We start from the raw sequence: 27,280 nt of genomic DNA, 5'->3' as shown, positions 1-27,280 counted from the left end.
GACTTTTTGATCATCATATGACACAGAGGAGAGCCAAAATGAAAATCTACAGTACTAGAAAATCAGATTAAGCTTTTTAAAAAAAATTGTGATTTTAATGAAAGGTTACAGAAAATTTGGTTTGTTCTTTCATCATTGCACATTTTCCTCCCTAATCCTAGCTCACTTAATAAAAAAAAAATTCATTGTGGTATACATATTATGCTTTAAAAGAATTTTATTGAAGTAATATCAAATTAACATTGCCAGGAATGTTCTTAGATGTCAGTTAAGTAAATCATTAAGTAAAAATAATAAAAATACACTTGAAATTTAAAAAGTGGATTTTATGTAAAATGCAATAGTTACAACTAGTATTTTTTCTAAAATAAGAAAAAAATCATGAACCTACATCAATAAGTGGGAAAGAAAGCTAGAAACTAAAGATACTTTACAACATACATTTCTTACTAGAGCAGAGAACAGGAAGTCATAAAGTCATTCACAAATAATTCTACCTATAGTACATATGACATATTTAGATTTAGCTAAACATTCTGGGCAAATAAAAGGAAATTGCCACTGAAGGTCATCCTCCTGGCAGCTGATACATCTTAATAAAAATTAAACTATTTACATTATTTAGATGATATGCTAATACTAATGGTGATGAGGGTAGGAATATATGAGTCCTATGGAATTGCTATGAATCAGAATCAATTCCATGACACTAAGTTTTTAAGGTAAATTCAAGGAAATAAGGTGGCACACTGGTTAAAGTTCTCATCTTCTAACCAAAGGTCAGCAGTTCAAACTCACCAGCTGCTCTTTAAGAGAAAGATGTGGCAACCTTCAATCATAAAGATTTACAGCTATGGAAACCTTGGGGGCAGTTCTGCTCTGTCCTTTAGGGTCCCTATGAGTCTGAGTTGACTCAAAGGCAGTGGGTTTTTTGGTTTTTTATGTAAATTTATGACCAATTACAGGAAACAAATCACTTCACACTTGTTTCACTCTGAACTTGTAAAGCTACATCAAAGTGCCATGTAGATTTTCACTTGATTTAACCTTCAAGCTGAAACATTTAAAATATTCAAACTTTTAGCAAAACATCTTCATGAAAACAAAGTATTTTTTTCTGTCTTGAAACATGGTCAGAAGAGGTAGAGGAGGTAACTATTCTCTAACATACATCATAGGTTTTATCAGTCTATCTAATCACTTAACCAGATGCGCCATGAGTGCAAGTAACAAGCATTGTATCAGATGCTGGAAAGGCAAAGACAAATAATACCAAGGCTGTTCTCAGGGAAGTAAGTCCTGAGGAGGAATGGTCAGATAACCAAACAGCTGCCTCCCAGATAACACACACACAGCATCAAGTAAGCCCAGAGGAGACACAACACCCTGATCATATGAAATGCTTTTTAGGGAAGATGATAAAAGCTGGGTGCTGGGTCTTAAAGGATGCCCAGTTGTGGGCAGGGGAAATACAGGCATAGGTGGCATGTAAAAAGTCCATGTGGCCAGAAAAATGATTTATGCACTGAGAAACTACAAGTAGTTCCTTATAGCTGGATGTGAGTCTCACAGTGAGAGATGAAACTGTAGAGAAAAACACAGGCTATATACTATAAAAAATTATTCCATGTGAAAGAGTTTGCATTTTGTCATGTAGGCTATGGGGAGTCATTGAAGTAGGGGAGTGATGTCAGATTTATCTATTGATCCAGAATACTGACTATGACTACGACTGGGCAATCAGAAAACACTAAGCATTATTAAGATGTACCATCAAAAATCTCAAACTAATTGCCATGAAGTTTTCGAGAGTGTAACTGTAATAGGAGGAGATTTCCCATCTTTCTCCCTTTGAGACACTGACGTCTTCAAATAACCAGAGTTGTGCAGCCCTTGAATTAGCAGCACAATTCACGACAGGCCACACCAACCAGAGACTAAGAACTGAGATATATGGGTCATACAAAATGAGGTTACAGTCGTTAATTTACAAAACAAAGGTAGCTATGTGCATGAAGTATTCCTATCAAATGAGAGAATGTTAATAAGCCAGGAGCTATGAAAACAGCAGCCACTGCATTTGACCTGCCACAATGTCACTGTTGTGTCACATGGGTGACATATGGAGGACCCTGAAGAGGGCGCATATCTTCTGACTGACAAGACAGTCTCAAAGGCCGACTTCTAGGCTGGATTGCGCACCCACAGAGAGGGCCCTCAGAGAGTCTGTAGGGACTCAGAAATTGTATGGAAAAGGGTTTTAAATGAATTGGTGACCTTTTCTTTTCCATCTGTATATAGTTCAATGGCTTTTTGTATATGTTGTAAAACCCTCCAAACAATTAGTTCTAGAACATTTCTATCCCTCCTAAAAGAACATCCATAACCATCACAAGTCACTAGACCCTCTTTCAACCAAATCTCTCTAAACTCCTCACCACCAGTGTAGGTAATCACTAATAGACTTTTTTGATCTTTATAGAGTTACCCACTGTGGATGTTTTATACAAATGGAATGGTATGTGATTTGCTGTGATGGTTCCACTTAGTATGCTTCACGAAACAGAATGCTTTCAAAGTTCAGTTATATTGTAGAATGGATCAATACTTTGTTCCTTCATTACCTTAGTAGTTTCTTATCACATATGATTTTAAATCTTTCACTCTGTGAATGTCCTTTACAGTTTTTTTTCTTCATTATGTTCTTTGAAATTAAAACAGTTTTAAATTTTGTGCTTTTGGTGCCATACTTAAGGCATGAATTTTAAAGAAAGTCTCATTTCATTCTCCTATGAAAATAGAGGCTTAACACTGGATGTCAATTACTTTATCACTTAGTAAGAACACTGAGGAGTATGGGTTTTTCTCTCGGGGTAATAGAAATGTCCTGAGCTCTATGAATATATGAAAACTCACTTAATTATACACTTTACATGAACTGTATGTGAATCATATCTCAGTAAAGATGTTACATTTCAAAAATCAGCATTTAATGGGCATGTTTCCAATGAAGATGTTGCCAGATTGAAATGAAGTAATATTTACTTAGGGAACATAGAACTAACCCTTAATTCATTATTTGTGGTAAAAACTTTAATGCTTTAGGCTAAACTGTTAAGGGAGCTCTGGTGGACTAGTAGGTAAGGTATTGTACTACCAAGCCAAAGGCAGGTGGTTTGAATCTACCAGCTGCTTTGAGGAAGAAAGATGGGCAAACTCCTCCCATGTAATTTATAGCCTCCGAAAACCTGCTCAAGGGCTGGTATGAGTTGGTTCTGACTTGACAATGAGTTTGAGTGATTAGGTAAAAGGAGATGAAAGCATTTGTAATACGCATTTATTTTCTCTACAGAAATTAAAGCTACCCTCTGGTAGAAGGAGATACACACACACACACACACACACACACACACACACACGCTCTGGTGACCTAGTGTCAAAAAGCTGTGCTGTAATTCTGAAGGCACACATTTTGAGGCCACTAGCTATTCCGTAAGTGATTAACTGCTTCTTAAAATCTGCTGGAGCTTTATTACTCTATCACCACAACACACACACACACACACCCATACACACCCACCCCATGCCTACAATGAACACCAAATGGAACTTGCAAACAGACAAGGTCTGTATCCCACTCTTCCTCATCACAAGGTACTCAAAGGCTGCTCAGTTAAGATTGGGTATGTACAAACCACATGACCTCATGAATGCTATCTTATCATATCACAGGTTCCTCAGACTGACCACAACCAGTTAAATCAGACAGGCAGCAAAATAGTACTAAGTTTCTGGCACGTACTACTGGTATGCCATTTTCAGCTGTCCAGCTTGTGGGGAGTGGAAATCTGATTATCTCACATCCAACTGCAGTTGTGAGATACAGCCCATGGAAAGCACATGATTTACTGCACTGAAGACTTCCATAACAATTTAAAATTTTTAGTTTATGTAAATCTGAGAGAGTTATCAATTCCTTTTTCATTGTTAGTAAGTTAATGAAAAAAACACTTTGAAATTTCCTATTTTTAAAAAAACCTGGAAATTATACATGACTACTTCCATAAAAATAGTATTTAAAAATTATATTAATCAATACAAAAGAAAACAGTACTTCCTAAATTTGTACATAAAAATCCTAACTTATATGAGGAAAACGAAATCCAATATTTAAGAATGAAGAGCACTGAAAAACCAAGCATAGGTAATTTGCTGGGACAATAGTGGATTTTTTAGTGGACAGTAGTAAACAATTGAAAATATTCAACTGGGCTCTGAAAATGCATCTTTGGGACTACTGTTTCAAAAGGAACATAATTCAAGCTATTTCAAAACATAATCAAGGAAGCAGGTTGCATTTTATGGATTTCCTCCTCTTTAAGAAAGCTTTACCCTCAGCCATCAGATCAATCTCTGTGAATGGGGCTCTCGACTTGCCTCCAACCTTTGCATATCCTTGAAACACCAGTAGTCTCTTTTTTGGGTTATATTTTTCTCCTTCAATAGAAAGTCCATGCAGCTGCACACCCAGAGCCTTTTTGATAGGTCTAAAGTCTCTGGTGATAATGTGGTTCTGCCATATCTGTCTATACTAATTGCCTTTTCCTGTCAGTCTGAATGAACTCTTTAACAACTGAAACGAAGACTATTATAAACTTAGCATAAGGCTGGGTGACAAGTCACTTTAGAGGTAAGTCAGTACAGTTGCTTTGAAAACAGAAGGCAAAGCCTAAATCATTGCCTGGGAATGATAATATGTTCAAATGTTCATTACCTGAATGAGTATTTTCAGTGAACTGACATCTTCAGGTAAACCAGCAGCCTTGGGTCTGGAATTAAGTGAACTGAGACCTAAGTCATCATATTAAGGGCTGGATAGGAGGAGGGAGATGTTGAATGGGGGAAGAGGGAGATGTTGAATGGGGCAGGTGGGAGTGGAAGGGGATACTGGTGGAGTGGGAAAAAGGATGTGTCAAGACACATGTGCCAAGGGCAGAGAGTGACATGGAATATACTGATTACTTCTGTAATTGAGAAATGTCTTTCATCTGCTACTTTCTGTAAAAGACTGTTTGCCAGATATTCTAAAGCTGAGCATTCTAGTTAAGACAGACTAGGAAGAAGGATTTCCCATCCACTTCAGAAATAACAGGCCTTTGAAAACTCTTATGTACAATAGAACACACTTAGACTAGCAGATATGGCAACTGAGGCTGAGCCCTCAAATGCACAAACACAAAGGTGGAGGAACAGTTGCAAGCAGATGGTAGTGATGTAATGTGGACTGTGAGAAGAATGAATATAGGGAAATTGGGTATTGTTAAGAAAGAAATAGAATGAATGATATTGACATACTAGGTATTGGCAAAAAGGGATGCACTGGCATGGAACATTTTGAATCAGACAGTCATATGCTGGAAATGAAAAGGTGAGGAAAAATGACGTTGCTTTCATAGTAAAAATGTAATTTTTAGATCCATCTTGCAATACAATGTTGTGAGTGACAGGATAATATCCATACACATACAAAGAAGATATCATTAAAAAAAAAAAAGAAGATATCATTCAAATGTGTGCACCAACAACCAGAGTCAAAGAGAAGAAATATTATTTCTACCAACTTTTGCAGCCAGAAATTGATTGAACATGCAATCAAGACGCATTAATAATAATGGGTGACTGGAATGCAAAACTTGGGAATAAGGAAGGATTGGTATTCAGAAAACATGGACTTGATGAGAGGAATGAGGCTGGATATAGCATGACAGAATTTTGTACAGTCAATGACTTACTCATTGCAAATACCTTTTATAAGAAACATAAACACAGACTATACCTATAGATTTCACCTGATGATATGCAGGAATAAGATTGAATACATCTGTGGAAAGAATTGCTGGAGAAGCTCAGTATCAGCTGTGAAAACTAGGCCAGGTGGTGATTGTGGGAACTATTCATATGCAAAGGAATCAAAATTTGACTTTATGTCTATCCCACCTGAATTTCAAAACCATTTCAGAAACCGGTTTGAGGCCCTGGACACTAGCGAATGAAAACAAGATGAGCTGTGGGAGGATATCAAGCTATCTATCCTCCAGGAAGAATGTTAAAGGTCATTACAAAGACAGAGGAGGAAGACAAAGATGGATGTCGGAAGAAACTCTGAATATTGCACTGAACACCCAGAATACAAAACAAAGGAAGAAATCAAGAAGGACATGAAAAGAACATTTTAAAGGGCAGAGTGGGAAGATAAAGTATTGCAATGAAATGTCCCAAGAGCTGGAGTCAAAAAGTCAAAAGGTATTTCTTAAAATGAATGAACTGAAGAACAAATTCAAGCCTGGAGCTGCAATACTTAAGGATGCTACGGCATGGTGATGAAGGAGGAAATTCAGGCTGTTCTGAAGGAATTGGCAAAAAAACAAGGCCCCAGGAATCGACGGCATGCCAACTGACATATTTCAACAAACAGATGCTGCACTGGACCAGGTTGTGCCAAGAAATCTGGAGGACAACTACCCGGCCAACTGACTGGACGAGATTTGTATTTATTCTTATCCCAAAAGAGATGATCCAACAAAGTGTGGAAATTATTTAGCAATATCATTAATATCACACACAAGCAGAATCTTGCTGGAGAATATCCAAAAATGACTGGAACAGTACATTAACTGAAAGTAACTAGGAATACAAGCTGGATTTAGAAGAAGACATGGCACTAGAGACATTATTGCCAATGTAAGATCTTGGTTGAAAATAAGGAGTACCAGAGGAATGTCTACCTGTGCTTCATGACTATGAAAGCCATTTTGACTGTATAGATGACAACAAATTGATGCTAACCTTGAGAATAATGGAAATTCAAGAACACTTGATTGTGCTCATGCAAAACCTGTACTTGGACCAGATCAAACAGGTCAAGCAGTTGTCAGAACAGAATAAGGAAACACTGCATGGTTCAAAATTAGGAAAGGCAAGTGTCAGGAATGTGTTCTGTCTCCATACATTATCAGTCAATATGTGGAACAGATTATTCGAGAGGCTGGACTTTAGAGGAGTATGGAATCAAATCAGGAGGAAGACTCAGAAATAACCTTTGCTATGCAGATGATACAACCTTGCTTGCTCAAACTGAGGAGGACCTGAAGCATTTGCTGCAGAAGGTCAAGTACTATAGTCTTCAATATGGACTGGAGCTAAACATCAAGAAGACAAAGATTCTCTGGGCCAACTGAAAACACTACGATGGATGGAGAGGAGAGAAGAGGTTGTTAACAGTAACAGCTTGCTTGGCTTCACAATCAACACTCCTGGCACTAGCAGATAGGAAATCAAAAGATGAATTGAACTGGGGAAGTCTGCTGTCAGGGACCTCTCCAGAGTGTTAAGGAGCAATGATGTCAGTCTAGAGACTTAGGTCTGGCCGATCCAGACTATGGTCTTCACAATTACATGCTCTGCATCAGAGAGCTGGGCAATGATTAGGGATGACAGAAGAATTTGTGCCTTTGAGTTGTGGAGAAGAGCACTGAATATAGCATGGACAACCAGATACCAAATGCCTGTCTTTGAGAGGGTGAAACCAAGTTTCTCCTTGGATGCCAGGATTTTGAAGCTCAGTCTCACATACTTTGGGCATGTGACCAGGAGGGACCAGTCCTTGGAGAAGGACATCATGGTTGGAAAGACAGAGGGATAGCACAGAGAATAGACCCTGATGGGATGAAATGACACAGTAACGGGCAATGGGATTAAATGTGTGGTTCAGTGAGATTGGCTCAGGATACAGGACAGAGCTGCTGTACATAAGGTCATGATGAATTGCAGATGAGTGGAGAGCACATAACAACAACAGCAACAACAATTCTAAGAATACTGTTCTAAAGGTGATAGCTTCTCAACTGTTGAGTATGACCCATAGGGACCCTATGCACAACAGATCTGAATCTTTCCTATTGTGTGTTATCCTCACACTTCCTGACACACTAGAGCCCACTGCGGCAGTCACTGTTATCAATCCACCCGGTTGAGGGTCTTCCTCTCCTTTGCCGACCCTCTGCCTTTTGATGCATAATGTCTCTCTCCAAAGAATAGTCTCTCCTAGCACATGCCTAAAGTACTTCACTAAAATGATGAACTAAGACACATGAAATCCAGAAAGAAGGAAAAAAGTCTCAAACTAAAAAACAAATTAGCAACTGTCATTAAGATAAACGGCCATATATACAGATTCTTTTTTCTTAACTCTATTACATATGTATACATTGAGCATTTTTAACATGATAATGAAAAAAAGAAAGCAGAAGTTAAATAAAGACTAGTGTAACCAGCTTTTGAGTAAAGGAAAGAAATTTTGAAACAAATTCTTAAACCTTGAAATCTAACTATATCAGGAAATCCATTGGATTGAAAGACTAGAGCTCATTTTAGCACCCTTCATCAGGCTGAACAAAACCTTTAGTCATATTTTAAAAGTGTCAATCTCACAGATTGGGAAAAAATATCTGGTAATGACATGTCTGATAAGGGACTTATATCTAGAATTTCTAAAATACTCAAGCACCACAACAAGATAAATAACCCAATTGAAAAATGGGCACAGGATATGAACAGACACTTCACCAAAGAAGACACTCAGATGGCTAATAAGCACATGAAGAAATGTTCAAAATCCCTAACTCTAAGAGAGATGCAAATTAAAAACAACTATGAGATATCATCTAACCCCAGTCAGAATAGTAAAATTTGACAGAACAGCAAACAACAAATGTTGGTGAGGTTGTGGAGAAACTGGAACCCTTACTCACTGTTGGTGGGAGTATAAAATGGTGCAACCACTGTGGAAGGCAGTGTGGCGCTTTCTCAAAAAGTTGCAAATAGAGATACCATTTGACCCAGCAATTCCACTACTGGGAATATACCCTAAAGAAACCATAACTGCCCCCAGGCAGATATATGCACACCCATATTTACTGTGGCTTTGTTCACAATAGCAAAGAGTTGGAAACAGCCTAAGTGCCCATCAACAAACGAATGGCTAGAGAAGCTGTGGTATATTCGCACAATGGAATACTATGCTGCATTGAAAAACAAGGAACTCATGCAATATTATTCAAAATGGGTGACCCTGGAGGACATTTTGCTGAGTGGAATATCTCAGTCACAAAAAGACAAATACTACATAGTGCCACTGTTGTAGAACAGAACTGACATCAGGTTTGGGGTAAGACTGAGAAAATTTGGGTAAGTTATGTATACTGCATTGAAACAGATGAGGGAGAGAACAGTTTAAAAGTGATATATGATTGGATATTATGGTTATGACAAGAGTCCAGAATGATGGTTGCCTAGTGGAGTGTACTCGGGGCGGGGTGGGGGTTACTGTATATCAATAAAGGAATTTTTTTATTTTTCAAAGAGAAGAGTGAACTGGGGCGGATGGGTGGTCAGGGAGAAAAATGAAACAATGAATGGAAATCCAAAATCTTTGTAAATGTTCATTAAAATTAATAAAAGTTCCACTCTCAATGCAACATAAACATATTTAATGTTGTAGTAATGAAAAAAGCAAGAGTGGCATCCACTTCCTATACAACATGCCTCTGGAAACTCTATGAACTTTCATAAACGACGATAGTTATAGAAAGACCTCAGCTCTTTTGTTTATAGGTTCGCTATAAGTTGTGCTCAACTCAGTGGCAATCAACAGTAATGAAAAAGCTTACTGAAATTATACTTGTTGTTGTTAAGTGCTGTAGAGTCGTAGACGACTCATAGCATAGTATTTATTTAAAGAGTTTTAGATATTTTAATTTTCCTTGTGTCAAGAACTGAAAATGTGCTACTACCATGATCTCTTCATGGGAGAGATGAAAGCATAAGCTATCTGTTCAACACTCATTGAACATCACATCTACGTAAGAATGGCTAGAAATTATTATAAAACCTGCAACTATCAGCTTCACTGTTGTTAGCTGCCAGTGAGTTTGCTCCTATTCAGTGATTTCAGATATACCAGACAAAACAATACCTGGTCACGACCAACCTCTGTGATCTTTGATCATATATTGTCACTACTATGTCAGTCTATCTCAAAGATGTTTTCCTAGTTTTTGTTCACTCTCTAGTGTATCACTAGGAATTGTTTTAGAAACTTGTAACAGAAAGCACATGTATTGTTGTTGATAGGTGCTGTCAAGTCAGTTTCAACTCACAGCAACCTTAGGTACAGTAGAACAAAACACTGTGGGTCTCGGGCCATTTTCCCAATTACTGCTGGGCTTGAGCACATCCTCGTAATCATGGCTGTGTTGCGGTCACTGGATCAACTTATTTGGTTGAGGGTCATTTTCTTTCTTATTAAACTTCTAATTTACTAAATATGCTGCCTTTTTGCAGGGCCTGACCCCTCATATGCCTGAAGTGTCATCATCCTTGACTCCAAGGAGCATTCTGGCTACATTACTTCCAAGACAGACGGGTTTGTTCTTTTGCAGCCCATGGTACACTCAATGTTTTCTACCACCACAACTCAAAGGAATGAATTATTCTTTGGTCTTCTGTCTTTACTGTTCAGCTTTCATGTGCATATGTGATGAATGAAAGTATCACGGCTCAAGGCAGTCATACCTTTTAACTGTGTACAACATCCACTTTATGTGAATGTAATCTAAAGCTGGAAACGGACCTACAAGTCTTGAGCAGAGGTTAAGACATCCTATGTAGGATTTTCTTTTGTGTGTGTGTGGTTTTTTTTTTTATTTTTTATTAATTTTAATAGACATTTACAGAGGTTTTGGATTTCCATTCATTCACTGCTATACTTTTCTCCCTGCTTGTGGTTTATTTTTATTTTTATCCCCCTCTCTGAGTGTGGTATAAAGTCCTGATGATCATTTTAAAAAAAATTACTCTGGAACAAATGTGCCTGCTCCTGAAATACAGCTCTGATGCCACCTCACTGCTGACTCACAGTGGTGCAACACTGGGCTTCTGGGGTTGTGAATCTTAATGGGAGGAGATGCTCATTTTTCTCATTGGGAGCAGCTGAAAGATTCAAAGCCCTGACCTTTGATTCAGCCCAAAATGTTATACACTATGCCACCAGATTAAAAAAAAAATGAATATACCAAAAAGAAGAAATAAATCTGTCTTGAAAGAAGAGCAGCTGAAGTACTTCTTAGAAGCAGGAATGGTAAGACCTCATTTTAAATATTTTGGACATATTATTAGTAGAACATTGTGTTTGGAAAAGTTGAGCGTCATCAAAAGAGAGGATGATCCTCAATAAGAGGGAATGACACAGGGACTGTAACAATGATGTTAAGAACAGCAGAGATGGTGACAATCACACGGTTCAGCAGGGTGCTGATGAGTCGACTTCCACTCATTACAATCCTGTGAACAGATCAGAAGCTTGCCCTCTCCTGTGCCACCCCCACATATGAGGATCTCTGACATGCTCTAGCCCACTGCTAACAGTCCATTGTCACTATGTCAATTCACCTAGTGAAGGTCTTCCTTCCTTTCTAACCTGTATTTCCTAGCATGGTATCTCTTTGCAAGGAGTGGCCCATCCTGACAACTTGCCTGAAGTATATGAGATGAAGTTTCACCACCCTTGTTCCTAAGGACCATCCTGATTGCACTTCCTCTAAGAAAGACTAGTTTGTTCTTTTGGTAGTCCATGCAGTATTTAGTACTATTCTCCAATCCCACAATTCAACGGCATCAATACTTCTGTCATCCTTAGCCACTGTCCAATTTTCAGATAGGATAGGAAGCAACTGAAAATATCATGGCTAAGTCTTCAAACTGACATCATTGTCCTCTATCACTTTGGAAATGTCCTCGGAAGCAGATTTTCCTAATGCAACACACCTCACACCTTCTGATTTTGGTGGTTGGTTGTTTTTTGTTGTTTTTTTTTTTAACCTTTTGATTTCTTGACTGCTATTACCATAGGTGTTGATTATAGAGCCAAGTAAAATGAAATAAATACTAAGTTCTATCTTTTCTCCATCGATTGTGATGTTTGTTGCCTATTGGTCTAGTGTGAGAATTTTTGTTTTGATGTTGAGATGTAATCTATATCGAAGACTGTCATCCTTGATCTTTTGCAGCATAGCTTCAAGTCCACTTCCTGCAAGCAAGGTTGTGCAATCTGTATAATACAAACTGTTGTTTCTTATTCCAATCCAGATGACACATTCTTAATATACTGGCCTAGCTTGTTGAACGATTTTCCGCAGAAAGACAAAATAGGTATGAAGTAAGGATAACAACCCAAACACACGTTTAAACCACTCAGTGTTCTCTTGTTCTGTTCAGGAAATTGCTTCTTTATCTAAAGATGCATTGCACTGGGAAAAACTGTAGTTAGGGACCTCTCCAAATTATTGATGAGCAATGCTGTCAGTTTGAGGACTAAGGTGTGTCTGATGCAGGCCACTGTATTTCTGATTACTTGTTATACATTTGAGAGCTGGACAATGAATAAGGATGACAGAAAAAGAATTTATGCCTTTGAGCTGTGGTGTTGGAGAAAAGCATTGGACATCCTATGGATGGTCAAGAGAACAAACAGACATGTCTTGGAGAAGGTTCAAGTCAGAGTGCTCTCTGGAGGCAAGTATGATGAGGCTTCGCCTCACATACTTTGGGCATTTTGTTAGGCAGGGTGGAAGGTCGATGAAGGAGAAGATCTTCGACATGGTGACTTCTGCAGTGGATTTCTGTGTGTCAGGAAGTGTGAGGATGGCAAAGGCTAGAACAGGGTTCAGATCTTTTGTTCATAGTGTTGCAATGAGTCACACTTGACTCAACTGCACCTAACAACATCTATATGTAGGTTTTACGTGAGCATAATTAAGCTTTCTGGGGTTCCCATTTTTCTCAATGTTAGCCATAATTTATTATGATCCACACATTAAAATGTCTTTACATAGACAATAAAACATAAAAACCTTTCTGGTAATCTTTGCTTTCTGTCAAGATCTATCGAACATAAGCAATGATATCCTTGTTCCCTGGCCTCTCCTGAAACCAGCTTAAATTTCTAGCACTTCCCTGTGGATGTACCATTCCAGTTGTTTTTTAATAATATTTAGAAAGATTTGTCTCACACATGAAAGTAATGATATTGCTCTGTAATTTTCACACTCTGTTGGATCACTATTTTTTTTTTAAAAAGGGGAAAAATCAGGGTTACATTAGTTTGTTGAAACATGTCTATTGGTATTATATCAATGTTGAGAGGCTTATTTTTTGCCAACATCTTCATTGTAGCTAGAACTTCTATCTTCATTATCACTAGTTCTTTATTATATGTTACTTCCTGAAATGGTTCAATGTTGATCAGTTCTTTTTGGTTCCGTGACTCTCTGCATTCCTTCAGTCTTCTTTTGATGCTTTCTCTATCAGTCAATGTTTTATCCACAGAATTCTTTAGTATTGCAACTTTAGGCTTGAATTTGTTCTTCAGTTCTTTCAGCTTGAATGGCTGCACATGTTCTTCCCTTCTGATTTTCTAACTCCAGCTCTTTGCACACTTCATTATCAAGTTTCAGAGTCTCTTCTGATACACTTTTTGGTCTTTTCTTTCTTTCCAGACTTTGTAATGAACTTTGCTTTTTTCATGATGGCATCCTTGATGTTATCCCACAACTGATCTGATCTTCAGTTATTAGTGTTCAATGCATCAAATCTATTCTTCAGATGGTTTTTAAATTCAGATGGGATATACTCAAGGTTATGTTTTGGTTCTTAGGGACTTGTTTTGTACATAGGGTCACTGTAAGTCAGAATTGACTAAAGGCAGTCAGCTTTATAAAACATATACAGTGAAAAGACATAACTTGACTCATACTTTTCCTTTTTATAGTTATTTCTTAGTCAAGTCAGTAATGTACATACATAGTAGGTGTGCTGCTGATGGATGGTAGGAATAAAATAAATGGAGTAGAAGGAGTAAGGAACATATTTGAATTGGTAGCCTATGTTCAAGCTAGCAAACTAGCCTTTGTTTCAAAATGGCTTCCATGATGGGTCTTGGCAAAGTTAAGAGGCTCCATATTAAAAGAAGTAGGACAAACAGAAGCAATATTAGTTAAGAGTAGGAATTTCAGGAGTTGACAGATAGGAAATTCACCAAAATGAAGCATATTAAGTAGCAGGAAAGGGCAGATACATTTCCAGTTGGAATGCCAGGAGGAAGAGATGTGGAGAAACTGTGTCTGTGTCAACTGCAGGATTGACTTACTAGGATGCAGATTAATGTGCCAGGGAAGAACTGCATTGTTAAGCCAAACCCATTAACTGCCATCCTTAAGATTTAAAAGAGTAATTTTTATAATCTAATATCCTAACAGCACTTAACAACAACAACAACATCGAGAGAGCTCAGTTTGCCTACCTAAGGACAGAAAGTGATGCTACCAAGCCAAAGGTGGGTGATTTTAATCTGTGGCCCTGAGGCCTGGTTTTAACTGTTTGGGGTCAAACATTCTTCTAAGCGGTATAGCACTGGTCTGTACATTTTCTGTACAGAGGTAACTCATGGTTGCTGTGATGCTAAACACTGTGACACTGATGTGTCAAATGATATAATGGTTACCACCCATGGTGGGCAGTGTTTAGTGAAGTTCCCTGATTAAAACAAGCTTGGAAGCAGGAGTGGCATCCACTTTCAAAACAGTTTGCCTCCAGAAACCCTATGAACTTGGAGAAACAATGAAAGTTATACACAAGTGTTCAGGTCTTTTGTTCATAGGGTCGCTATGAGCCATCTATGACTCAGTGGCACTTAACAACAACAACAATGTCCTAATGCCTATGGAAAAGCTTAAAAAAGAACACACTGCTCTGTACTCAATCCTTGCTTAGCCTTTAATATTTGTACATCACCAACCATGTAACTTGATCATTGTCAGTTTTAATTTCTATATCTAAGCAAGTGACAGTGGGTTTGTTTATGAAGGTTAGTGATAGGGTGCTGACATAATGCTTGTTCCATAGTACTTACTTAACAAATAGTAATTTTTATTGCTATTTAATAGGCCAACAAATTATTCTTCATTAAAAGTAATCTGTCTAAGACCTTCTACTATTTCATACAGTTGACTACATTAAATAGTCATGTCGTTGTTATGTGCTGTCAAGTCGCTTGCAACTCATAGCCCTAAACTCTGCTCTGTCCTGTGCCAAATGCACTGCCTCTGACACACCCATCCCGATAACCCCAGTCACCGAATCAATCCATCTCCTAGAGGACCTTCCCCTCCTGCGCCTGCCCTCCACCCTCCCAAACATGATGTCCCTCTCTAAGGACCGGTCTCTCCTTACAACATGACCAAAGTATGTTAGACGGATCCTCAGAATCCTTGCCTCCAAGGAGCAGCCCGGTTTAACCCTTTCCAGGATGAATCTGTTTGTTTTCCTAGCAGTCCATGGAACTCTCAATACTCTTCTCCAGCACCACAGCTCAAAATGTACAGCATTGCTGCTGTGTCTCTCAGGAAGATGAATCTGAAGTTTGGTTCAACATTTCTTTCATTATCCAGAGAAGTACAAGAATAAATTAACAAAATAACTATTAACAGTCACACACTCAAATATAATGTTGTTGTTGTTATGTGCCGTCGAGTTGCCTGCGACTCATAGCGACCCTATGTACAACAGCCCTAAACTCCGCTCTGTCCTGTGCCAATCGCACTGTCTCTGACACTCCCAACCCAATTATCCCAGTCACTGAATCAATCCACTCCACCTCATAGAGGGCCTTCCTCTCCTGCGCTGTCCCTCCACCCTCCCAAGCATGATGTCCCTCTCTAAGGACCGGTCTCTCCTCACTACATGTCCAAAGTAAGTTAGACGGAGCCTCAGAATCCTTGCCTCCAAGGAGCCACCCGGTTTAAACCTTTCCAGGACAAATCTATTTGTTTTCCTAGCAGTCCATGGTATTCTCAATACTCTTCTCCAGCACCACAGCTCAAAGGCATCAATTCTCCTTCTATCCTTGGTCATTGTCCAACTCTCTGATGCATAACAGGTGATTGCGGAGACCATGGCTTGTATCAGACGCACCTTAGTCTCCAGAGAGATACCATTGCTCTTCAGCACTTTGGAGAGGTCCCTAACAGCAGACTTTCCCATGGCAATGCGCCTTTTAATTTCCTGGCTGCTGGTGCCAAGACTGTTGACTATGGAGCCAAGCAAACTAAAGCTGTGTACAATCTCAATCTCTTCACCATCCATCCTGATGCTGCCGATTGGTCCAGTGGTGAGAATCTTTGTCTTCTTGACATTGAGCCTCAATCCATATTGTAGGCTGCAGTCCTTGACACTCTGCAGCAGGCACTTCAGGTCCTCCTCAGTTTCAGCAAGCAGGGTTGTGTCATCCGCATAACGCAGACTGTTGATAAATCATCCACCAATCTTGACCCCACATTTCTCCTCATAGAGCCCCGCCTCCCGGATAATCTGTTCTGCATATAGGTTGAAAAGGTATGGAGATAGGATGCATCCCTGGCATACGCCCTTCCCAATTTTGAACCATGCAGTGTTCCCTTGCTCTGTTCTGATGACTGCCTCCTGGTCCAAGTATAAGTTTCGCATTAGAACGATCAAGTGTTCTGGGATTCCCATTCTTCTCAGAGTCAGCCACAGTTTGTTATGATCTACACAGTCAAATGCCTTTGCATAGTCAATGAACACAATTATAGCTCAAATATAATAGTAGTAGTTAAAAAGAAATTTTTATTGAAAAGAATTTTTATTTTTTATAAATTCTAGTTCACAGGTAAATGTTAACCTGGAGAGATCAAGTAACTCTTCCTGCTTTCCTCCCCCATTGTTAAGTAGTATATTACAAGAAAAACAAAAACAATAGAAACCTTGACATTTGTTAAAAAATCAGCAGTCTCCCTAACTATAATGCTTGTTATAAATCTACTTCAATTAGCCTTTGGTCTAAACTTCTACCGGTTTCCAATTATTTTCTCTTTAATGCTAAAATTCTGAAATAAATGAATATATTATAGACTGTTCAGAAAAACCCCCATCTCCAATTGAAGACTTATAATGATTTTAAATTACCTAGTCTCTTCTTGCTTTGAAGGTTTACAATAACCTGGCTCTATTCAGCCTACCTTTAATCCCCATAACTTGGCTACATCAGTCCCTTCATCAAATCTGGCCTCCTTTCAATTCCATGCTCATTCTCATCACTAACTCATGTTCTGTCCCCATTTGTTCTGTGCTTATATCACCTCTCTGCTGTTTTCTGACGCCTGTTTATATACCAAGGAGTCTACCCTACTCTGAACTGCAAAATTCATATACCATCATAAATAGCACATGTTCTATCTAGTCTTTAGTTTGTACAAGGTAGCTCTTTTAGTAGAAAACTAGATTGTTGACTGACTTTTTTATGCAAAAAAGGGGAAAAGACTGTTTAAACAGGTAATATGTGAAAAAAAATGACAAAGTTCTTGTGAACTATTTTTTTGAGTTTTCATGAGGAGAATAATGTTATTTATAGTCAAGAGAAATGACAAGAGAAACAAATGTGTAGATGGATTTTTAATTTTTTTTAAAAGGAGAGAGTGCAAACATAGTCCAACACTACCACAAATTATGCAGTCAAGTTTCCCACATTTGGGGAAATTGCAGGAGTCAGCACATCCAAAGTGCAACGTGATAAGCCTTGCCCTTAGAAGACTACCTTTATGATCATTGGTATCTCCCCTGCCAGGCAAGTACGCTGATGGACTTTTAATGTAATTTTTAAAAAGTCAACCCATATATATTTTTCTTAATTCAGGAGCACTAAAGTTTCCTTATTACCAGAAATCAAGAGTTTTAAAAGGAAAGTTTACTTTAGACAGGCTTTCTTTGGGGAACACTGTTTGAACACAAGAAAAAATTCCTAGGGTTCTCAAATGAATAATAATTTCTGTAGAATACTTATTTGTAATTCCCCCCACTCACACTAGATCAAAAAATTATAAGAAATATATATGCACAAATGAGAAAAATTAATTTCTTTAATCCCTCCAATGGTATCATGGGTATAAACTAGTACTTACAGAAATTATATAAAATATTTCAGGACCGATTAAAGTAAATTTAAGAGGAGTAACTTCTGATAATGCTTGGCTTGTTCTTCACTCAGAATTTATTCTTAGATTTATTACCTCTAGTTGGTATTGCCCATGTCACTTGAATTTAAACTAAAGGTTACTGAAGGATATAATATTAGAAAAAGGTAATGTCTAAACCTTTTCCTAAAGGTTCAAATTAATTTAGTGTTCAAAAAATAAGTTTTTTATTCTTTTAAACAAATAAAGCTTATTTTTTCAAATAATATTACTATACATAATAAACACTATATACATCATTCAAAATAGGAAATATGTTTATTCATATTTACCCAGGCAATTATTATTAAAAAACAAGAAACAAGAAGGAAATTTATTTCGAATCACACTTAAAATACGGTTCTCTATTCAAAATTTGTTCAAATAATTTAAACTGCTCAGCAAAGTAAACTATCTGAAAATTGCAGGAGTCGAATCCCACAGATTCAAGGTAGTGCCAGTTTAAACTGTGTTCAGATACTAAGAAATCTGTTAACTGATATTAGGCAAGTATCCTTTTTTGCAATCTCAGTAACACCGCTGTGAAGCAAAAAAGATGGTGAGAGTAAAAGACTTCCCTCTACCCACAACGGTAAACATCACAAATCTATTCTAGTAGGGACATTTTCATTTGATTAAAGTAATTTTGACACTTAGGTAAATTATCAAAAGTTTTCAGACCTAAATAAAAACATAAAATATTTGCCAGGCAAATAGTATTTTTTCACTATAAGTAATAACAGAAAGGATTAAAGGAAATAAGTCTCCAAATAAGAAAACCTTATTTAGAAAACCCCTACTTTTTAGCATATCCTTATTAATTAAAATCAAGCATTCATGAGCAATATTTAGCATATACGTCTTATAAGCAGCAACAAAATGTTCTTACAAGACAGAGGAAGGAAGAAAGAAATATGTGAAGATCAAAATTTATCACTTACCTCATGATTCAGCTCTGCTATCTGATCTTTCAGTTCCCTAATATACTGGTTAGAGTCAGACTTGTTAAGCTGTCCTTGAAACTTTCCTTCTTCTTTCTGTTTTGTGACAACACAATACAGAGAAATTAAGAGAAAATTACTGAACCATGTACTCAAATATTTCAAGATACAGGACAGTTTAAGTGTATATCCTTTTAAGTGATTGAATTCTGAACAAATTCCATTCTTAATATCTGAAAAATAATTTAGAGTAAGCTATCCTGAATGTCTGTAAATAATGCTACTGCATTATTTAAATAAGAAGGATGGGCAATCTCTTACCATGTGATTAATTGGAGGGTCAGCTATGGGTTGGGTCCTGACCCAATGGTGCACAACAACAACAACAACAGTAATGTATAAAAATGTTATCTTTTAAGGAACTCTTAAGCTATCTTAAGAATATTAAACTATCTTAAGAAAGATCTACAAATAAAAAAATTACAAAAATGTCAAAGTTATTAATGAAGTGCAGGCAAAACTTGAGGGGAGAGGGTTCCCTTGCAAAAAAAGAGATTCAGTTTTAATCAAGAAGCTGGGGTGCTGTTCATAGATACATTTAGCATTCAGCATCAGTTTGGGAAACAGAAAACTGTGGCTAGAAGGGAGAGCCCACAAATTGCTTTTCATAGGAAGAACAGCTCTGAGTCTCCTCTGTCGTTGTTATGTGCTGTTGAGTCGCTTGTGACTCACAGTGACCCCGGTACAACAGCCCTAAACTTTCCTCTATCCTTAGTCAACCTCACTGTCTCTGACACACCTATTCCCATTACTCCTGTCACTGACTCAGTCCATCTCATGCAGGAGAGATGAGATCTTGCACCATCCATCTACCTTTCCAAGCATGTCCCTCTCTAAGGACTGGTCTCTCCTTGCAACACACCCAATGAATGTCAGATGGAGCTTCAGGATCTTTGCCTCCAAAGAGCAGCCTGGCTTCACCCTCTCCAGGTCAAACTTGTTTGTTCTCCTAGCAGTCTATGGTATAGTCAATACTCTTCTCAACACCACAGCTCAAAGGCATCAATTCTCCTTCTATCATTCTTAGTCATTGTTCAGTATCTGACACATACAAAGTAATTAAAAGGTTCCCCAAATACCAATAACTAGTTCCAGAACAGTGTTAGGGTCATTTCCCAGGTTTACTGGTTGAGAAATGGGGAGGTTGACTTTCTTATACCACTTGTAAGAAAATATTAACTTTTTACGTAATTATGAAGAGAAAACCCAAAGTTGCAATTGATAGTTCCAGATAATTTCAAATTAGGCCATGTTGTTGTTGTTGTTGTTAAGTGCCGTTGAATCATAGACGACTCATAGTGACCCTATGAACAAAAGACCTGAGCACTGTTCATAGGGTTTCCAGAGGCAAGCCATTTCAGAAGTGGATGCCACTCCTGCTACACATAATAGTGCTTAAAAAGTTAAGAGGCTCTTTTTATAGACATCTATGAAAACTGTTGAATAATTTTTTCCTGACCCCAAAAAGTAGGGGCTTACTTTTAATGGTTGTCAACCATCTACGGTCCTTCCATGTGGCCAACCACTGTAAATGTCTTTGGTTTTATTTATTCTAGTCTTCCCATGAGATTGTGATAGATATAATCAAACACACACCACACACACACACAGATACTTATATATACTCAGAGATACACACATACATACATACACAACCATATACATATTTTTAGCTATACTGGAGATGGGAGGGAGCTGCTGGATGGGTTAGGAGGGACTACAAATGATGCTGATATTCAGGGAAAAGGAAGAGACAAGACACACATGCAAGGGGAGGGCACTGCATCTCTGTAAGGAGAAGTGTCATTCATTTGCTCCTTTCACTAAAATGCTTCTCTGTCAGATATTCCAAAGCTAATAGCCTCCAAATTAAGACAGACTAGGAAGAAGGATTAGCTATCAACTTCTGAAATACAACAGGCCTTCAAAAGCCCATATACAAAACAGCACACAGAGTAGAATAACATATATGGTAACTGAGGCTAAACCCTCAAATTTGGAAACACAAAGGAGGAGGAACCATGGTTAAACAGAAATTAATGACTGGAATGTGGAATGTGAGAAGCATGAATGTAGGAAAATGGGACATTGTTAAGAAAGACATTTCTTTCTTAAGAAATGTATAAATACATGTATAAATACTGATAAATTAGGTATTGGCAAAAAAGAGATTGATTGAAAACAACTATGAAATATCATCTCACCCCAGTCAGAATAGCAAAATTTAACAGAACAGCAAGCAACAAATGCTGGTGAGGCTGTGGAGAAACTGGAACCCTTAGTCACTGCTGGTGGGAGTGTAAAATGGTACAACCACTGTGGAAGGCGGTATGGAGTTTTCTCAAAAAGTTGCAAATAGAGATCCCATTTGACCCAGCAATTCCACTACTGGGAATATACCCGAAAGAGACCATAACTGACATCCAAGCAGATATATGCACATCCATGTTTACTACGGCTTTATTCACAATAGCAAGGAGCTGGAAACAACCTCAGTGCCCATCAACAAACAAACGGGTAGAGAAGTTGTGGTATATTCACACAATGGAATACCATGCTGCATTGAAAAACAAGGAACGCAAGCAATATTATTCAAAATGGGTGACTCTGGAGAACATTATGCTGAGTGAAGTATCTCAGTCACGAAAGGACAAATACTGCATGGTGCCACTGTTGTAAAACAGGACTGACTTTGGGGTTGGGGGGAGACTGAGAAAGATGGGTTCAATAATGTATACTGCATTGAAATAGATGAGGGAGAAAACTGTTTAAAAGGGATATGTGATTAGGTATTTTTGTCATGACAGAAGTCTAGAGCAAAGCATACATGGTGAAGTGGACCTAGGGGAGGGTTTGTAAAACAATGAAAGAATTTGTCTTTTATTTTTCCAAGAGGGTAGTGTACTAGGGGGGAGGGATTGGAGGGGAGAAAAGTGCAACAATGAATGAATGGAAATACAAAGTCTCTGTAAATTTTTACTCAAATTAATAATAAATTTAAATAAAACAACAAAAAAGAAGGGGAAAGAAGAAAAAAGATACTAAAAAAAAGACTGATTGACATGGGACATTTTGAATCAGATAATCATATGATCTTCAATGATGGAGATAAAAGGTGAGAAAAAATGGAGACACTTTCATAGTTAAAAAAGCTATTTACAGACGCATCTTGAAATACAATATTGTCCGTGACAGGATAATATCCATACACATACAAGGAAGACCTGTTAATACCACTATCACTCAAATTTATGCACCAACAACCAGTGCCAAAGAGGAGGAAATACATGATTTCAAATAACTTTTGCTGTCAGAAACTGACAGAACATTCAATGAAGATGCATTAATAATAATGGGTGACTGGAATGCAAAAATCAGCAACTAGGAAGAAGGATCCAGTAGGCAGAAAACATGGACTTCGTGATAGAAATGAGGCTGGGGATAGAATGATAGAATTCTCACAATGAATGATTTATTCACAGCAAATACCTTTTATAAAAAAACTCCACAACCATAATTCATGCTATACACAAGGCATTTGCCTGAGGGTATGCACAAGAATCAGACTGATTTTACATCTGTGGGAGGAATTGTTGGAGAAGTTCAGTATTAGCAGTGAAAACTAAGCCAGGTGCTGATTGTGGAACAGATCATCAACTACTCATGTGTAAGGTCAAGTTAAAGCTAAAGAAGGTCAAATCAAATAAAAATTTGATCTTGAGTCTGTCCCACCTGAATTTAAAAACCAACTCGGGAAACAGGTTTAAGGCTTTGGACACTAATGAACGAAGACCAGATGAGCTGTGGGAGGATATCAAGAATACTATTCATGAGGAATGCAAATTGTCATTACAAAGAAGGAAGAAGAAAAAAAAGACCAAAATGTGTGTCAGAAGAGACTCTGAATATTGCACTAGAGAGCCAAGAAGCCAAAGCAAAGGGAAGAAATCAAGAAGTTAAGGAGCTGAACAGAAGATTTCAAAGGGCAGCACAGGAAGACAAAGCAAAGTATTGTAAAGTGCAAAGAGTTGGAGTCTGAAAATCAAAAGGGCCATATTCACTTGGTATATCTTAAAGTGAAGGAACTAAAGAACAAATTTAAGCCTCATGTTGCAATACTTAATATGTTATGGGCAGAATATTGAGTGATCCAGGAAGCATTAAAAGAAGAGGGAATGAGTACACTGAGTCAATGCACCAAAACGAATTGGCTGACACAGAAGAATGTCCAGAAACAACATATGACCAAGAGGCCATGGTGATAAAGGAAGAAAATCTGGCTGCTCTGAAGGACTTGGGGAAATAAAAAAGCCTCAGAAATTGATGGAATAACAATTGATACATTTCAACAAATGGATGCTTCCCTGGATGTGCTCACCAGATTGTGCCAAGAAATCTGGAGGACAACTACCTGGCCAACTGACTGGAAGAGATCTATATTTATTCTCATTTCAAAAAAAGGTGACCTTTTTTTCCTGTGGAAATGATCATACAATATCCTGAATGTCATGTGCAGGCAAATCCTGCTGAAGATTATCCAGAAATTACTGGAACAGTAGATTGACAGAGTATCACCAGAAATACAAGCTGGTTTTAGAAGAGGTCGTGGCACTAGAGGCATTATTGCCAATGTCAGATGGATCCTGGCAGGAAGCAAACAGTACTTTAGGGATATCAAGCTGTATTTCATTGATTATGCAAAGGCATATGACTGTGTGAATCACAACAAATTGTGGTTAACCTTGAGGAGAATGGAAATCCCAGAACACTTGATTGTGCTTATTGGAAATCTGTACTTGGACCAGGAAGCAGTCATCAGAATAAAACAGGGAAATACTGCATGGTTCAAAATCAGGAATGGAGTGTGTCAGAGATGTGTCCTGTCTTCATACCTTTTCAATCAATATGCAGAACAGATAATTCAGGAGATTGGGCTTCATGAAGAAGAATGTGGCATCAGGAGTGGAGGAAGATTCATCAATAACCTACATTATGCAGATGACACAACCTTGCTTGCTGAAACTGAGGAGGACCTGAAGTGCTTGCTGCAGAAGGTGAAGACTATAATACTCAATACGGAATGAAGCTAAACATCAAGAGAACGACTCTCACCACTGGGGCAACTGGCAGCACCATGATGGATGGAGAAGAAATTGAGGCTGTTAACAGTTACAGCTTGCTCAGCTCCACAATCAAGACTCTTGGCACCATCAGTCAGGAAATAAAAAAAAACACCAAATTGCATTAGGTAAATCTGTTGTTAGGGACCTCTCCAGAGTACTAAGAAGCAACAATGTTAATCGAGACACTAAGGTGTGCTTGGTCCAGGCCATAGTCTGCAATTATTTGCTATGCACCAGAGAGTTGGACAATGACTAAGGATAACAGAAGAAGAATTAATGTCTTGAGCTTTGGTGCTGGAGAAGAGTACTGAACATATCATAGACTGCCAAGAAAACAAATAGGTCTGTTTTAGAGAGAGTGAAACCAAGTTTCTCCTTGGAGGTTAGGATTTTGTAGCTCCATCTCACATACTTTGACGATGTAGCCACAAGGGACCAGTCCTTGGAGAAGGACATCACTGTTGGGTGAAGGGACAGTGCACAGTGCAGGAGCGGGAGTCTGGATGAGATGGATTGCTACAGTAACTAGGGCAATGGGAGAAGGAGTATCAGAGTCAGGGAGAGTGGCTCAGGACAGAGCAGGCTTCAGTGCTGTTGTCCTAGGGTCACTATGAGTTACAAGTGACTCAACACATAACAAAATAAGCACTGCTGGACTGTCAGGTGAATAAGTAGCTCTGTCCTGTTGTTAGGTGCCATCGAGTCAAGAACAACTCATAGTGGCCCTATGAAAAAGACTTGAACTCTGTCCTATTCTGTGCTCTCATCATCTCTGACACACTTGAGACTTGCTATAGTCACTGTGTCCATCTATCTTATTGAGGGTCATCCTTTGTTTTCTCTGACGCTCTACCTTTCCAAGCACGATGTCTCCTTCCCCGCCCCTCAAACTGTACAGTTTATTATTTTTAAATTTTTTTTCTTGTGTACCATCAAATCAGATCTGACTGGCACTGGAGGAGACTGCCCCCCCCCCACCCCTTTCTCCAGCGGATCATCTGGTGGATTTGAACAATGTGCCTTCAGGACTGCAGCACAGTTTCTTGGCTCTAGGCCATCAGAGCTCCCTATGATGTCTCCTTCTAATTAATGGCTTCTTCTAGCAATATGCCCAAAACATGAGATAAAAGTCTTCATCATCTTTTTTTTTTCTTCCCCCTTCAAGGAGCATTCTGGCTGCACTTTATCCAAGACATATCCACTTATTATTCTGGCAGTCCTTGGGATATTTGGTACTTGTCTTCAACACCACAACTCAAAGCCATCAATTCTTCATCTATCACCCTTTTCATTGTCTAGCTCTCAGATGCACAGCAAGTGATTGAAAAGACCATGGCCTGAATCAGGGGCACCTTAGTCTTCAAAATGACAGCATTACTCTTCAGCAATTTGAAAAGTTTCTGAAGGTGGACTTGCCCAACGCAATACGTCTTCTGATTCCCTGATCCAAAGATGTTGATTATTGATACATGTAAGGCAAAATCCTTTACAACTTCAATTCTTTCCCATCTTTCATGATCTTGCCGACTGGCCCAGTGGTGAACATTTATGTCTTCTTGATGTTGAGATGTAATCCATACTGAAGGCCATAGTCCTTGATCTTCTGCAGCAAGCATTTCAAGTCCTTCTCACTTTCAGCAAGCAAAGTTATGTTATCTGTATAATGCAGGTTATTGATGAGTCTTCCTTCAACCCTGATGCCACATTCCTCTTCAGAATCCAGCTTCACAAATTATTTACTCAGCATGTTGTTGTTGTTGTTATGTGCCGTCAAGTAGCTTGTGACTCATAGTGACCCTATATATACAACTGCCCTAAACTCTGCTCTGTCCTGTGCCAATCACACGGTCTCCAACACACCCATCCCGATTATCCAGGTCATTGAATCAATCCACCTCATAGAGGACCTTCCCCTCCTGCACTGTCCCTCTGCCCTACCAAGCATGATGTCCCTCTCCAAGGACCCGTTCCTCCTTACAACATGTCCAAGTATGTTAGATGAAGCCTTAGAATCCTTGCCTCCAAGGAGCCGCCGGTTTAACCCTTGCTCAGCATAAACAAAATTAAACCAGGGTGCTTCTTGGAGAAAGGGATGGTGAAACTGTCTTACATAATTTGGACATCTTATTTAAAGTGGTCAGTCCTTAGAGAAGGACATCATTCTTAGAAAGGCTGAGGGGTGAAATAGTAAAAGACAATGAGATGGAATGACACAGTCACTGCAATAATGGGTTCAAGTTTGCTAGAAAAGGAGAAAATTGCACTGGATAGGGCTTGGAAAGGTAGAGGTCAGTGAAAGAGAGGAAGACCCTCAAAGAGATGGACTGACATGGTGATTGTGACAATGGGCTCAAATATTTCAGAGATGGTAGGGATGGCACAAGTTAGGGCAAGGTTCAGATCTCTAGTTCATAGAGTTGCTATGAGTCATAGTAGATTTGATGGCATAACAATAACACCACCACAACAATACATGCTGTTTTGTACTTTGCTGTATGTCTCAATGAAACTTGAAGGTCATTATAAATCAGTTCAAAGAGTAGAAAGATAAGCTATCTTAGTGAAGTATTCACAGACTTTCTTATAGTAAGTTTTAAAATGCCCCAAGTCCTATACGACTAGGTTGCACAACAGAGCACTTTCCAATGTGGAGGAACAAAAGCTTTCCCATCTCTCAGAGAAAGATAAACCTTGGATGACGTCTGGATTGGTTTTTCCTCCCTCTATTTTCTTCCCTCATAGTCCTCTAACATCCTTTATAGGAAAATAGCTCTAGTAATAAACCAGTTGCTTCACAGTACTAGGCAGAACAGAGTGTGACTGCAACAAGACCACTCTTCTTTGCTTCAATTGCATTCCTACCTAGCCTTAATTATGTTTTCCTAATCGTGCCAAGAAATCTGGAGAACAACCACTTGACCAACTGACTGGAAGAGATCTATATTTGTTCCCATTCCAAAGAAAGGTGACCCAACTGAGTGTGGAAACTACAGAACAGTGTCATTGATTTCACATG

General features: G+C 38.5%; 1 protein-coding gene across 1 annotated transcript in view; it reads right to left on the bottom strand.

Annotated features, from left to right (window-relative positions):
* Positions 1-27,280, bottom strand: part of EVI5 (ecotropic viral integration site 5) — a 369,934-nt gene that overhangs the window by 16,657 nt on the left and 325,997 nt on the right. Inside the window, exon 17 of the mRNA XM_006882417.1 lies at positions 19,082-19,177. Coding sequence (XP_006882479.1) covers positions 19,082-19,177 — 96 coding nt within the window. The remainder of the gene's footprint in view (positions 1-19,081; positions 19,178-27,280) is intronic.

This window comes from Elephantulus edwardii, unplaced genomic scaffold (genome assembly GCF_000299155.1).
Source record: "Elephantulus edwardii isolate Elephantulus edwardi_28Jun2011 unplaced genomic scaffold, EleEdw1.0 scaffold00020, whole genome shotgun sequence".
NCBI lineage: Eukaryota > Metazoa > Chordata > Mammalia > Macroscelidea > Macroscelididae > Elephantulus > Elephantulus edwardii.
This window is presented reverse-complemented; position numbering and strand designations above follow the sequence as displayed.